This window comes from Vanellus vanellus (genome assembly GCF_965231255.1).
Source record: "Vanellus vanellus genome assembly, chromosome: 10".
NCBI classification, from domain to species: Eukaryota; Metazoa; Chordata; class Aves; order Charadriiformes; family Charadriidae; genus Vanellus; species Vanellus vanellus.
Window position 1 is genome coordinate 13699373 of NC_138915.1, and position 14448 is coordinate 13713820.

Sequence of the window (14448 nt, forward strand, 5' to 3'; positions counted from 1 at the left end):
AGATTAATTTTCTCCTAAATAGAGACTGAACAGGGCTAGAAGCCAAGAATTCCTAGATTTTAATGTCTCTGACTGCAAACTTGTTCTCTGTCTGTAGGTGAAGTCACTTAACCTATCCATACCCTCTTTTCCCCATCTGTAATACACAGAAAACCCCAATCGCGACACACAAGGTTTCAGGGACATCCTGTAGATGACAGTCAGGTTTCCCTCAGCCTGCACCGTCCCTGCATTGCTGTGCAGCGAGCCATTGCCCTCTGCCTGAAATGCTGTGTTACTCCCACCAAACCCTGGGCACCAGCTTGCCAGAGCAGCAGCCCTCTGAGACACCAGTCCCCCCACAGTCCTGCCTGCACCAAGGCAGGCTGTGTTCCTGGCTGTCTCTCCAGCCTCAGAATAAAGCCAGGATGGACGCTCACAGGTCTGTAATGTGCTTTCACTGCACAGACCCAGCTGCCCAGCCCAGCCCTGCGCTGTGTCGCTGGCACACTGGAGCGAGCCCCCGGGGAAGCACAGCCTGCGTGGGCCCTGTGCCACACGCAGGACAATCCCATCAGTGACAGCATCTGCCGCCCATCCCATTTTAAGAGAACCGCTGTCCCTATTGGACATGGGAAGGGCTGAGAGAATTGATGCTCAAAGTGTGCTGGCTGCCGGGTGAGCCCTCGCTAGGAGCAGCCCCAGGAGGCAAGGCTGAGTGTTCATCTCTCCGAGAGCCACAAACCAGAACCAAATATATTCTCAAAGCACACTAGAGACTACAACTTACTTGTCAGCTCATCTGGGTCCCTGCCTGCAGCGAGCTGCCCTGCCTGCTCTAAGGGGAGGGAAGGGAGCAGAGAAGGTGTGCTGCTGCAGCTGCTTCCCCTCTGCCGCTGCTACCCCTCTGCCGCTGCTGCCGGCTCCTCTGCTCCGGACAACCCGGCCGCACTCCCTCCTGCCACCCAGGCACAGCACTGCACTAGTTCTGCTTTCCATGACAGCACCTGCCCTTGTCTTTAATGCAAAGCCGTGATGGGTAAGATCCCAGAGGCTGGGACGTGATGAGTCGCTAGCATCTCCCAGTGAACACAGCAGGCGCTCATCCTGGTGAGGGCACTGCCAGAAAGCTGCTGCTGCAGTCCTGAAAAGAGCTATTTTCCAAAGCAAAACAACCCATAAGAGCTCAGCAAGGCCCGATGGGCAGGAGCCGCTTCTCAGAGAAGGTGTGATGAAGGCCCCAAGCTCCCGCGAGCAGAAAGCAGGGCTGGGGCAGGCTGGGGCTGGCTCCCCGCCATAGCTTTCTCATGGTCTGGCGTTTCTCATCACATACAGCACTGGGTTTGATGGCTCTAATAACATGGCTCTCAACTAAAAGATGGACTTTCCTTCTCCTGAGATCCAGCCAAAAGAGGAATGACAGCAGGTTATCTATCACAGCGAAAGAATAACAGTAACAGCTAGGGAAAAAGGAAAGCCCGCCTGTGCCTCTTCCAGTCCCATCAGATGTCTGAAAGACACTTTCTGTCTATGCTCCCTCTCCATGAATCCACAGGCAATCTCACTCCAGTTCATATCACTGGCTCCTGCTGAACCCTGGCACTGAGACATGACCTGTTTTCTCTTCCTGTCCCCACTTTTACTGTGACAGGCTCTGTCCTGTACTCCAGAGAAGGAAGAGGAGAAGAGAAGGGGATAATGACACCACATGGGCACAGCTCTTACAGGTAATTTAAAGCTGAGCAACGTGGTGAGACTGTGAAACCTTCTGAGTGAGCTACTGTAAAGAGACTGGCCCTGCAAGTGTAGGGCAAAAAAAAATAAAATTTAGAAAGTTGGACAGCATCCCTAAAAGTATCCATGATCTCTGAAATGATCCCTTCCACCCACTTACCCACTATAAAAGAAGCCATTGTACCTTGGATGTAATTAATAAAGAAATATATTACTGCTTTCCTTCAGCCTCTTACTGGTTTCCTCCCGATCCCTGCCTGCCTGCGGACCTGCAGAGCAGACGGTGGTGTCCCACCAGCACAGCCACCCCTGCGGTGCTGGCCCAGCCAGCAGCCTGGCACGAGCTCTCACTGCTGCACGAGGCAGAGGAAAGCAGAGCCAAGCAGCACATTCCTGGCATGCTGTAAAAGCTCTCTACCGAGCCTAACCTTCATGTTTTTCCTGGAATTAGGAGGGAAACGGGAAGCCAACACTCGTTCTGGAGGAGCTCTGGAGAGGCAGAGGGCACAACGCAGTGGGATACCAAAGGCAGCGCAACACCCTGCGGGAGCTGTCCTGGCAAAGGCAGGGGTACAGGGGGACCTGCGTGCTTGCACGTGGCAAAAATGAGGCTAAAAATACACCTTATTCTTTAGGACTTCATTTCACCACAAAACCAGCTTGTTGCCAGCTCAGGCGCACCTGGCTCTGCAGAGCAAACCGGCTGCAGATGGCAGAGTCCTGGGGCTCCGTGACTGCCAGGCATGCAGGTGAGGTGTGGGACACTGCGTGGGACAACCTCTCCCCCTCCCTGCCCTGCACCTCCCCGTCGCTGCTCAGGGCAGGCGGCGATGGCACCGTGGACCAGATGTACTAAAAAGCACAATGTCCTGGTGCCCCCAGCCTCCCTCCAATAGGAAGCTTCACACCAAGGTACATGGTGCCATTTGGCCACGATTTAACATTTAAACATTGCGATGAGGTAGTGATTACCAGAGCACAGTTCAGATCACCTTACCATCATAGACCTCTCCAGCTCTACCTCATGGAGCAGCTCTGCAAACTCCTTAAAGGACTCGGCTGTAAAGAAAAGAAGAGGCTGGTCAGTGGAGCTGGGATGTACCACCGGAGCACAGGACACACGCTGGGGTACCCGAATCTGGCTGCAACCCCAGCATTGCTGTCTAAAGGCTTGCCAAATAACAAAGAGGTGGTCCCTTTTGGCAGAAACTGAGTTAGGCAAGGCCATTGGTAAAGGCTGGCCACAAGGGGTATTTATTTACGCACTGGAGAGGGGGATCTCCTGCCTGCAGCAATGAGGCAGATAACGCCTTGGGAAGGGAAGACTTAATTAGCTTTCATTAGGAATCGTACTGCAGAGCTGGTATGCCAGGCGGCAGGGAAGGGGCAAAGAAGGGGAAGGGGCAGCCGCCAGCACCAGGGACTGCAACAAGAGGGGCTCAGCCACAGCGGGGTACTGTGAGCAGGACGGGGCTGCCTGTCCCGCCTGGACGGCTGTCGGCTGCACCGGAACGTGCCCGGCACCTCTGCCCAAGCTGGGAAGAGCTGCAGGTGCTTTCTAGGGCCAAGACAAGTCTGTAAAATGAAAACAGTCCAGAATGACAAAGATTACATTCAGCGACAAGAAGCACAAAGTCCATGTACCTGCGAAGGAAAGGCAGAAAGTGTAGAAATGTTCATAGACATTGACACCACTCCCCAAAATGTTAAAAATTAAACAAAAAGATCTCATTGATACATATTTTTATGTGAGTCCAACTACAACAAAAATAACATGAAACCTTTCCTTGAACAAACTGAAACAACAAGGTTTATTTAGCCTGGTGAAAAAAAAAAGAGACTAGGTAGGAGTAGTCGACTTTCTCCACACCAACAGGGTTACCACCAAGAGGGAACATTCAGCCCACTGAAGAACATGGGAACAGGTACAGGTGGTACCTTAGGAGAAGTACCTGTCCTTCTGCTAAAAAACAGCCATAAATGCTCCTGCACAGACAGTGAGTATTGAGCTTCCAGTGTTAGAGGATTCACTCTGCAGTTGCTGAGACAGACACAAAAGGGAAAAACCACAGCCTCGTGACACAGTCCCTCAGCTGGCATCATCAAAACATAACCTTCTTGATGAGTCAGTAACTTCTGTGTTCTCTTCCAGAGTGAGGGCTTTAGAGCCCAGCACATGCAATGTCCTAATACTTTATTATGCTCGACCACAGTGCCGACACACTAACTTTCACTGTGGTTGCTTGGGACGATGTTAAACCTGAAGTACACACAGACACCAGGAGCCTGAGCCAGGAAAGGAAATATCATGGGGAGAAAGAGAATCCAGCTCTGAACTTATAGGGAAAACATCAGCACCTAAAATTTTCACTAGATGTTTTTTTTGTCTTGCTCTATAGGAAGAGTGCAGGCACACATTGCCTGGCTGCAGTCGCAGAGCAACCCACCGAATTTGTCCTTGCACCACAAACACATGGCTCAGGCTGCATCCTGCTGCCAGACCAGCGGTGTCCAGGAGCACTGGGCTGGACCCATGCTACTGGCCTGGGCCACGGCTTGGAAACCCTGGCAGAGTAGAGCAGGGGGGCTGCCTGCAACCGCTGCCCGTCACACCTGGGAGCTGCCTGGGAGTGACTCAGCTGGTCACAGCCAGGAGCATGCCAGGAACATCAGCTGCCTAAAACCAGAGGATTTCAGGTTCCCATGCCTGGGAGGGAGGAACACTCCATCTGATTTCATTACTCCATTCATCTCTGAAGGAGCTGCTGCTTTGGCTCCCATGTGGGTGACTGGTGGAGCGACCACAACAACTGTGTAACACAGATACGTCTGTAACAATTAACGTCCTCGGGTCAAAGCACTGCTCTCGACAGACAACATCAACTCAGTGCCTGACAACATCAACTCAGTGCCTGTGTCCTGACTCATACTTGAAGTGTTCAAAGCCACCACCTGACGTGCAGGGGGGACAGCCTGCTCTCCGCCTACATAAAAAGAAAGAAGTGCACCATTAATTATATTTACAGATCAAACACGTTCCCTGAAGTATGATAAGAAGTGCTTGTGAATGTTTTGCTTCATTCCCATATCCTGCACATCAAATGAGCTCCTACGCTCCCACGCAGTTCTCTGGCACCCTTGCAGGAGATGGAAGCTGTTATGGAGATGTCAACGCCCTGCTGCTGTTTCAGGAATAAGGCAGCCTTGCAAAGAGGCTCAGCCCCAGCAGGCACTGCAGGGTTTGGTGCAGCAGGAGGAACACTGCACGGGCTTTTTCACAGGGTAAACCAAGGACCTCTTCTTGAAAAAGCAAAACAAATATTCCCCAACAAAAACAGAAGTAGGGAAACGCGCTTGTTTCACCACGAAGTGTTTATACATTTGGTGAGATCTCTTCCAGCTCTACTCTGCCCATGATCTCCCCATTCAAGCTTGGCCATTTCCAGAAGCCCTCCTCACCCGCCGAGTGGTGCGGCCACACCGCAGCGGCTCACCGCAGCCCCGCTGCCCTGGCTGACCACACCGGCTCGCTGCCGGCAGGCTCCGCTCCCCTCCCGCAGCCAGCACACGGAAGCAGGCGGAGAGGCAGTGCCGGGGCACAGGACCTTGGAGCTTTGTCCCTTCCAGCCGAGAGGAGGGACGCTCCTTTCCTTGGGCAGCTGTTTGCTTCAGACCCCTCTGTTCCCAGAGGGGCATTTATTAGGCAACATATTCCCCTCCTTTATTCAGATGAGTTCTGAAACGCAGTACCTCTATTGCCATTAGACTTGGAGGCTGACTCATTTCCAGCGGGTTTCACCTAGAGACTTTCAATAAAGGAAATCAGATTTTGAAGGCCAAGCTGCAAATTGCTTTACAGTGCTTTAAATAAAACGGCGCAAAGAACATGCTTTACTTCCTTCCCCTTTCAGCGATGGCCAAGAGACCTGACATCAGCAATGTCACACTTACAGCCGCTCTTCAACAACAGCCTGACAAAAACTTTGGGTTTTGTTCTTTCTCTCCTATGTTCAGCCTCCAGGAGCAGCCTGGCTAATGCTCTGTGCCCCCTGCCACGGGCAGCCCCATCCCCTCAGCCCAGGCAGGCGTCCCCAGGGGTTTGTCCCATGGGGCAGGGTCAGACTCTTGTGGGGCCGGAGGATCACTTGCCATCCTTCCTGCCGGCTGCCACCCCTGCCACCACTGCAGCACCCACACCCCTGCACCAGCCATTCAACAGCACTAGCTAAGCCAAAAGCAGGATTAATTTGAAAAGCGTGGGGTTTAGCACATTTGGGCCATTCGGTTTAGCTCCCTGGGTGCAGCTGGCAGCTTTGTAATCTGCACAGTTGCACTGGGCTGGCAGGGATGTAAAATGGCTTCAGGATTGCTAATCCCAAAACAGATGTGCGGGGAGTAGTATGACACTTGTGCCACAGGCTTCCCTGCCACGAAGGCAGAGACTGGCGATTATTTTCCATACAATAATACATCCAGCAATTGATTTTTCCCCGCAGTTTGCAGCCTGGTCCCTTTTTTAGGGCAGTGCAGGGGCCACTTTGTTTTTGTAAGACATTTTCAGAGGAGCAAAGGCAACTTTAGGAGCAGTGCCCATCTGGATCAGGAGACATGGCCAATGCTCAGCGCCACACGTGCTCCCACTCCACCTGTGGTGGCACTGGGAAGTGGGACTCGCTGGGAAATCAGTGCTGCACTGCCATCCTCCCCAGAGCCTGGCAGCACAGAGCACAGCTGGAGCCGTGGAAAGTCTCCACAAATTATCCGCTGAATTGGGAATGTGAAACTCTACCCGTGAAAGTTAAACTTTGTAAAATACGCTGTGGAATAGCTGACTGGCATCTGAGGAACACGGCTCCTGATGCTGTTTAAAAAACATCAGTGCAGGCAAATTCCTAGAGAAGGAGTGACTTTTTCAGTTACTGAAATTTTGAATGAAAAAGAAGAAAACTTACCAATATTAATTTCATCATCCGTTAGTGTGTCACCAATAAAGTCGAACTGAAAGGACTGCAAAGTCTGGGAGAATTTCTGTACTGCCGATGAATAACCTGGAAAAGGACAGAGCAATAAGGCTGTGTACTTTTGCAATTGTTATAGAGAAGCAGCAAATCTTAGAAATGTAGCTTGAATGGAACAAAACTATAGTGAGGTGGTTAGAAAAATCCATAGGCATCATGAATTTATGCACTTCAGAAAGTGTTGCAAAGTTAATATCCATTAGAGGCTGCAGAGAGCACGTGCTTTGTTTTGTTTTCTTTTTCTTTCTCAGTGTTGTTGAAAATGCTTCTGCAATAGTAATGGATGTACCAAATTGTACAAACAGCCGATCAACAACCTCATGTCCTGCTACATACAGGAAGAGACACCGACACATTTCCCCTGCAGGAAAACATGCGGCTTCAAATGCAGCATTCACCACCGCCGCAGGAACGTTTTCAGAGAAGTAGATGTCCCCGGTGCCACGCATGCATCAGCACAGCTCCTCGGAGCACGGAGGCTGTCAGACGGACTTCTCACTGCTCAAAGTAATTTTTTCATTATATGGGAGAAAAATCCATAGAATCAGAAAATAAACATGGGGGAAAAGATAGGACTCGAAATAACTGCCCCTCTTTAGGGGGTCACAGACACAAACAGGCCCTAAGAGAAGCATGGCAGTGTTGCAGGCGAGCGCAGTGAGCCGGAGGGCTCAAGCTGTGCTCGTCAGAGTGTCTGCAGATGGCCCTGGGACCCGCTCCTGCCCCACTGGTGAAGAAATGTTCACTCTTGAAGCAAAGACACTTCCTGATGGTGGTTGGTAGCTCAGCCCAAATTATTTTTGGACTTTCCAGAGAAGTTTCTAGCCAAAAGGACCCTTTGTGTCTTTGCATCCTGTGCGGCTGCTTCACAGCTTCGTCAGTGGCTCTGTTGTTGTGAAGGCGTCTGCTGACATTGGCAGAGGAGCTGCAGCCGGGACGGGGCAGCGACAACGCAGCAGACCCCGGCGCCAAAATCACCCACCCAGTGACAGCTGTGACAGCCACAGGTAACACTGCACCACAGGAAAAAACCAAGTCCTTCTCCTGCTGGCAGAGCATAAGAGGGACATGTGATGGATTTGACAACCTCACATCAACCACACCCTCCTGCACAAACTTACACGCTTTTTGGGGGTGTTAGTCTTTCTCCAGCAGCAAATACCTGAGATACAAGCAGAAGGAGGCTGAGCTTGCCTGACCTTGGGGAACGGGACGTAGACCATAAAACAAAAGCAAAGGAATAATTTTAGACTTTGATTTACGTTGCTATTTTCCCTAATTTTGGATTACAGCTATAAGCACAGTTGCAGGTTGGATTCCTTTGTGGGGGTGCACTGAAGCTGGCACTTTCTGAAATTCAGGAAGCTGCAAGCATGGAAGATGTGACGGCACAGATGTTAACGTGCAACCAGCTCACAGCCCCTGCTTTGGCAAACCAGGGGAAGGACTGCTGTAACAGAGCAACTCTGTATATGTTTTGGTTTGTTTTTTTTTTTAATTTGTCTCTTTGTTTAAAAAAATAATCTGTCGTGGTTTAGGCCAAATCCGCTACTGGGGACCTAGGAGACCCCAGATGGAACCGACAAATGCTCCCCTCCACCCCTCTTCAAAGAGAGAGGCAGAGGAAGGAAAAAGAGACTTATGAGTTTAGAAGAACTAAACTACTTTAATGAAATATTAATAATAAAATAAAAAGAAATAATGAAATATATACAAAACCGTATCAAGCTCCCGAGATGACAATCACGACACCAGCTGGCACTGGGGCAGTCCCAGGCTGGACTCAGTGATGGATGGGAACTGGATTCCGGATCTGCATTCACGATTGGGATCACAGGCAGACAAACAGAGTGCTCCTCAGACGTCAGCCATTGAAGGAGAGAGCTGACCCTTTGATCCCTCAGCTTTTATACTGAGCATGAGGCAGATGGGATGGAATACCCTGTTGGTCAGTTTTGGGTCACCTGTCCTGTCCGCTCCTCCCCGCAGGTGGGAGCCCACTGTGCTTTTCTGCTTCTGACCCTCCAACGGGGCCAATAACAGAGTTGGTTGGCCTTGGGGGTTATAGCAATAAGTATAAGTAAGAGCCTCTCTGCATACCATGCCTGAACATCAGCTCTAAACAATTGGTCTTATCACTCTGAGAGAGTGAACACTGTCTGCACAATATGCAGTTAATTTCAGTAGTTTGAGAGGCCCAGCTAAGAAGTGAAGTTACTGAATAAAATTGGTCCTGTTTTACCTCAAACCAGGACAGACAAGCACAATCACTTTTGGCATCAATGGTTAAAATCTAGGAGGAAATAACAGCCAAAAATAAGGTGTGAATTAGTAAGGAATTGTGTCTGCACAGAATAGGCTACCCCCTGCATTTCTAGCCTAAGGAAAATGGTGGTCTGGGTGTATTTTTGTTTGTTCTTTTCCATTGCAGACTCAGTGACAAAAGAACTTATCACCACAGTGGCAAACATGGGGTTTTCTGAAACACCGCTACGAAGGGAAGAGAAAAATTGGACAACACTGAATTGGATGTGGGGAAAAGAAATCAAGTGGCTCAGGTGGGATCCCGGCAGGTCCCCAGCCTGCTCTGCTTCCCCTGTCCCCAGGCCAGGAGCACCCCGGAGTCCCCCAGCCCTCCCCAAGGCCCCTGAGCAACCATGGCATGCGGGGACAGCCAGGTCCCCAGCCTGGGGGGGAGCACGGCCTTGGAGCGCACACAGTCCCGGCTTTTCCCTCAAAAGCCTCGTTCAGCAGTTTCCTCTGACGGGTCAAACCTTTGCTCCTGAATGGGCAGATTCAGGCCTGAATGTCGCTATTTAAGCACAGCTGTCGGGGGGGCTGAGAGCGCGTAAATGAGTGAACTCCAGCACAGAATGATGTCATTGATTTGATGGAAAACCTCAGCAAATAATTCACTCTTAGTCCTCGCAGCGCTCGCTTCAGGCTGGGGCTGGAGGCTCTCATTCAGTTGTTGCTCAGGGGAATCTTTGTTTGTCTCCCTGCAAACACTCATCGTCTTCCCTGGATGCTGCTGATGGCCCTTGCCCAGCTCCTCCTCGCACCTCAACTATGGTGAACTTCAATCACCCCGTTTAAATGCTCACTTCGACCCAGCGCCAGGTCCCTGAGCAGCCCCTCCGAAAGCCAGCAGCACCCGAAACGGCTCCTCGCATCCCACCCTCCCACACCCCTGCACAGCACTGGATCCATTGCCGTCCTTGCCTACCCCAGTTTGTGCCTGTCCCTCTGTCCGGCATCCGCCCGTCCCCCTCCACGTGCATGGGTGACAAGGCACCAGCCAGCTCCAGCTGTCTGTGTCCCCGTGAGGCAGGAGTATGGCTGCACACGCAAATCCCACTGACAGCGCCTGCAGGACGGAGGGTTTGCATGCACCGTTTTTCCATCGCGTGTGTCAGCACAGTATTTAGCCCCAGCATCGGAGAAACGGTCCTTGGCGAGCTGCTTGCCTTTTGGTTTTTATAGAAACAGGGGATAGGGCAATGGCAGAGCAGGGTTTGGAAAAGCCAAACACAATAAATTTTAACCAGAAAAAAGTAACAGTATAGCTGATTTAAGTTACATTTTCCTTTCAAAACGTTGTCTAGCCTGAAAGTTTATTTTCCAATTTTCTAGTTGAAGGAAATTTAGGTGGATGTGCTATAAACCACATCTCACATTAGCTTAACAGTGAAAAAAAAAATGAGAGCCCCTTAATCAATCCAGCCCCATTTGGTTTCGCTTGGGACAAGGAATTTTTTTCATTTTGGGGAGCCATCTCATCCTCACCTTCAGCAAAGACGGGTGTAGGAAGCCCTGGCTGCGAGCAGTAACTGTGTGCATTCTCCCCACCGTGCCACCCTGCTGCCCGGAGCTAACGCCTGCTGAAGGTGGTAGCCATCCCCGCTGTGCCACGCCGAGGTGACAGACACCAAGGACATCCCTGGGGTGGCCAGGGCAGCCGCCCGGTACCATGTGCAGACCCCACCACAGAAAAACAACAATGGAAAATGTAGAGTTAGGAAAGGAGGGGACAAGCTGGAGGGACAGCCAGTGCTGCGAACGCCTGGCGTGGCTCCTGAGGAGCATTTAATGGAAACCAGACTCCTACAGACCAACGTGACTCATCCTTATACACGTACAGAGCCTTGGCTGAACACCGGCTTCTGACAAATCCTACATATACACACGGGATGGAGAGCATCAGGTACTGCTATGGTATTGTGGGTGTTATAATGATGGGGTGTTTATTGGGAAATTAACATAGGGTTGACTCTGGCAGCTGACCCCGCTGCAGCAGTGCCCGCTGGCACCAGCGATGGAGGGAAGAGAAGATGCTCATGCCTGGGCGGCTGTGTCCCGGCGGGGTCCAGCAGCCAGGAGAGCACCAGGGCCTGATGCAGAGCATTGCCATGCACTGTTCAGAGACACTCGGTGGGAGGTCACCCCTTCCCTCAGCAGCTCCTGAATGGTGGCATGGTGACACCAGGAGACAGGGACAAGGCGGGGGGGCAGGGAGACAGGGATGAGCCGGAGCCGCAGGAAAGCAGCTCGACAGCAGGAAGGGGCCACTATGGTCAGCAGCTGGAGATGGGCAGGAAGAGATCAGCTGTGTGGAAAAACAGGGCTACATCTCCACACTGGAAGAGATAAGCCCATATTCTTCCTCATTTTAACAGACACTAGGAAGATTTTTTTCCCCCTGATACAAACACATGGCTGCCAAACGCCCCGTGCTTTGCACACCCAAATCCTGGCAGCAGGGAGAGGGTGCGGGCTGGAGAGAGGCGGCTGCAGGGTCTGCCCTGCACACACAGCACCAGGAATGCATGGGGAGAGCTGGACCATCGCTGAAGGAATAACACTGTGCTTCCAAGCCAGGGGTATCACTGCAAACAGCAGGCGAAATCTCCCCACCTCCAGCAGCCCCGAAGGACCCTGCCTGCTCTTGGTACAGCTCAGCCCATTTCTCTGGAAACACATCAAAATGAATTTGATCAGGAATCCTCTGGGATCCTTCTTCCTTACAGCGTTCAGTACGCAATGCCAACTTTCACAATTTGTGGTTACAATAATTTACTCTTCTAGTAAAAATAAAGTTCCATCTTTCTGCACAGAATAACCCCAGCCAAGCTGGGGCTGGCAGGAGCGAGGGAAGGAGTGCCAGCTACAGCCTCACTACAGTTGTAGTGGTACACAAGAGGTACACAATACACAAAGAACCTTCTGGTTGGATTGATGTATGTATAAACACACCTCCAGGGACTGCAGCTATTGAGGGATGTGCCCCACAGCCTGTTCAGCAAAGAATAGCGAGGATTCTCATTTCAGCCTTTCACAGCAACCACAGATAACCGAAGACTACAAACAAACAAACAAAAAAATTCTATCTTTGCAAAACCCATGGGCTTCTGAAAAAGCACAGATTACAACCAGGAGCCCTAAAACAGGCTGTGGTGCTGCTTTTTCCCCTCAGTGCCTAGAATTTAAAATCGGAGGAAACCATCACCACAGGATAGACCCCGTGGGGGGATGTAGCCCTGTGCACAACCTCATGCTGCCACAGGGACGAGCAGATGCAGCTGGAGAATGGGGCACGGAGGTGCTGCTCAAGGCTCTGTGATGCTGGAGATGTCACAGATGCATATCTTTAATTAGCTTTGCACTCCTCAGAGGAGCGTCGCACTTACTTAAGTTTCTATCTGTGTGATTGCAATGGTCCCCTGTTACTGAGAGAGGAAAACATGTCCCTGAGTACATAGAAACAGAAGTGCCAATGACAACATGTTGGCAACAACCACGAGGACCACCAGGATCTCTGTGCACCAGAAAAGGAGGGCCATGCTTAGACTGCCTCATCTAATACCACAGGGACACAACATGACGCTGGGTGTCACGGAGATGCAGAGAGGAAGCAGCAAGATTTTTAGAAATAAACACTTTATAAAACAACAAAAAACCTCCTACTGTGTAGAAGAGCAGTCACAGAGCATACGCTTCACATCTGCCAGGACCAGCCTGCCCGGACCCTCACACAGGTTATTCATACCTAAACATCCCCTCGTTAAACCAATTATTTTACATTTGTTAGCTGTGCAGCAGCTGGTAAAGCCAGCACCATCTCTACCTCTCCCTTGCAAATAGCCCGGCAATAAGCACTGCTCCTCCAGGAGCTCAGGGGCCAAACGTACAGTGGGTTCAGCAGGTCTTTGGCTAATCCTCAGCTGCACACCGCTCCCTGCACAGTGCACTGCCAATTAAGGAGAAAACAAAATAAAAATTACAAAACCCCTCACCCTATCATCATAGCAATCATCGGCCAGTGACATTTCGAGAGTAAAGCAGTGCTTAATTTCACTTGTCTCCAACTGGGCTAAATACAAAGAGGCAAAAGCATGGACAGCTGAACCAAAACAGCTTGCAGTGTCCCCGACCTGTCCTGTCCCTGGGAAGGGGATGGGACAACCCTGCCCGCATTGGAAGGAGAGAAGTGACTTTAACCGGTTTCCCTCCCTGTGCTGACGCACAGGCAGATAGGGGAAAAGCAGCCATCAGAGACCGTCAGAGGAAACAAACTGCTCCTAAGCTTCTGCATCCACCAGATCACAGCACGGAGGTGCCCGGCACAGTGCAACTTACCAACAGCTTCAACAATCCATCCTTGAAACTATTTGTAACTGTCAAAATATTACTTAGAAGTTGGAAAAATAAGGAAAACCCAAAACAATTTGGAGCTACAGCAATGCAAACCAACAGATCAAACATAAGGAGGAGCTCCATTTTTGTATTTTGCTTTCCTCTTCTCCAACTTGAAAACAGAAATATCAAAACCAGCCACACACTTTTTTTTCTTTCAAATAAGTAAACAAACAAAAGACAATAAAAGCTCATTCTGTACTTAAATAAGAGCATTTTAAGCCAAGGACAAATTTTAGGGTTAGGAACTGAACTCTGGAAATCCAGTTTTTCAAGGGAATGTTGCAAGACCCTGATGCACAGCAGCTGAGGATGCACCTACATTTCTTATCAATGCTTGGTCACTACGGAGCATTTTCGACTCCCTCATGGAGAGCTGAGCAATGGGACATGCAGAACATGAGAAATACCGCTTTTTCCTCCAGCGTGCAAAAGAGAGGACTGTGATCCCTGAAGAGAAAAGAATGCGCCCATTGTTACTGACTCCCACTGAAGAATTTCCCAGGGAGTTGCATCATGAAGGAGATGGAGTTCATCCCTGCTGCCACCCCAGAGATGAGGTTCTGGACATAGTACCCGACCCATCGCTTCCAGGGAATTCTCTGTACTTGCAGCAAAGCTTTATGAGCCAACACACAATGCGTTTGGCCAACAGGCCGGATTCAGCTCCGAGCTGTTGTATTTACGCAGCACGTACTAACTGCATGAAGTCCCCAAACATTGTCCCAACAAAATACCGTAACTCTGAATCAATGAAGTTACCCCGACTGAGCCCAGATGTGCCGTTAGGAACGTGAGTAATGAGTCCTGACTCACTGAACACTCCTAAATACTCTACAGCTGCCTGAACACAAAAACATGTTGATTTTTTCAGATGAGGGAAAAAAAATAATCTTCCGGTCAGTCTTCTAGGTAGTCCCAAATCTACACAAGAATCTTGCAAGTAAAACAGCATTCCTGTTGCTGCATAAACGAGGGATGCATACCATTAGGTAATTAAAAAATGGCCCAGTACGGTGTAGAT

The 14448-nt window shown here is 50.4% G+C and overlaps 1 protein-coding gene across 1 annotated transcript in view; it reads right to left on the reverse strand.

Annotated features, from left to right (window-relative positions):
• Positions 1–14448, reverse strand: part of OPHN1 (oligophrenin 1) — a gene marked incomplete at its 5' end in the record, with an annotated part of 68948 nt that overhangs the window by 39761 nt on the left and 14739 nt on the right. The window contains 2 exons of the mRNA XM_082488096.1: positions 2711–2772; positions 6666–6761. Coding sequence (XP_082344222.1) covers positions 2711–2772; positions 6666–6761 — 158 coding nt within the window. The remainder of the gene's footprint in view (positions 1–2710; positions 2773–6665; positions 6762–14448) is intronic.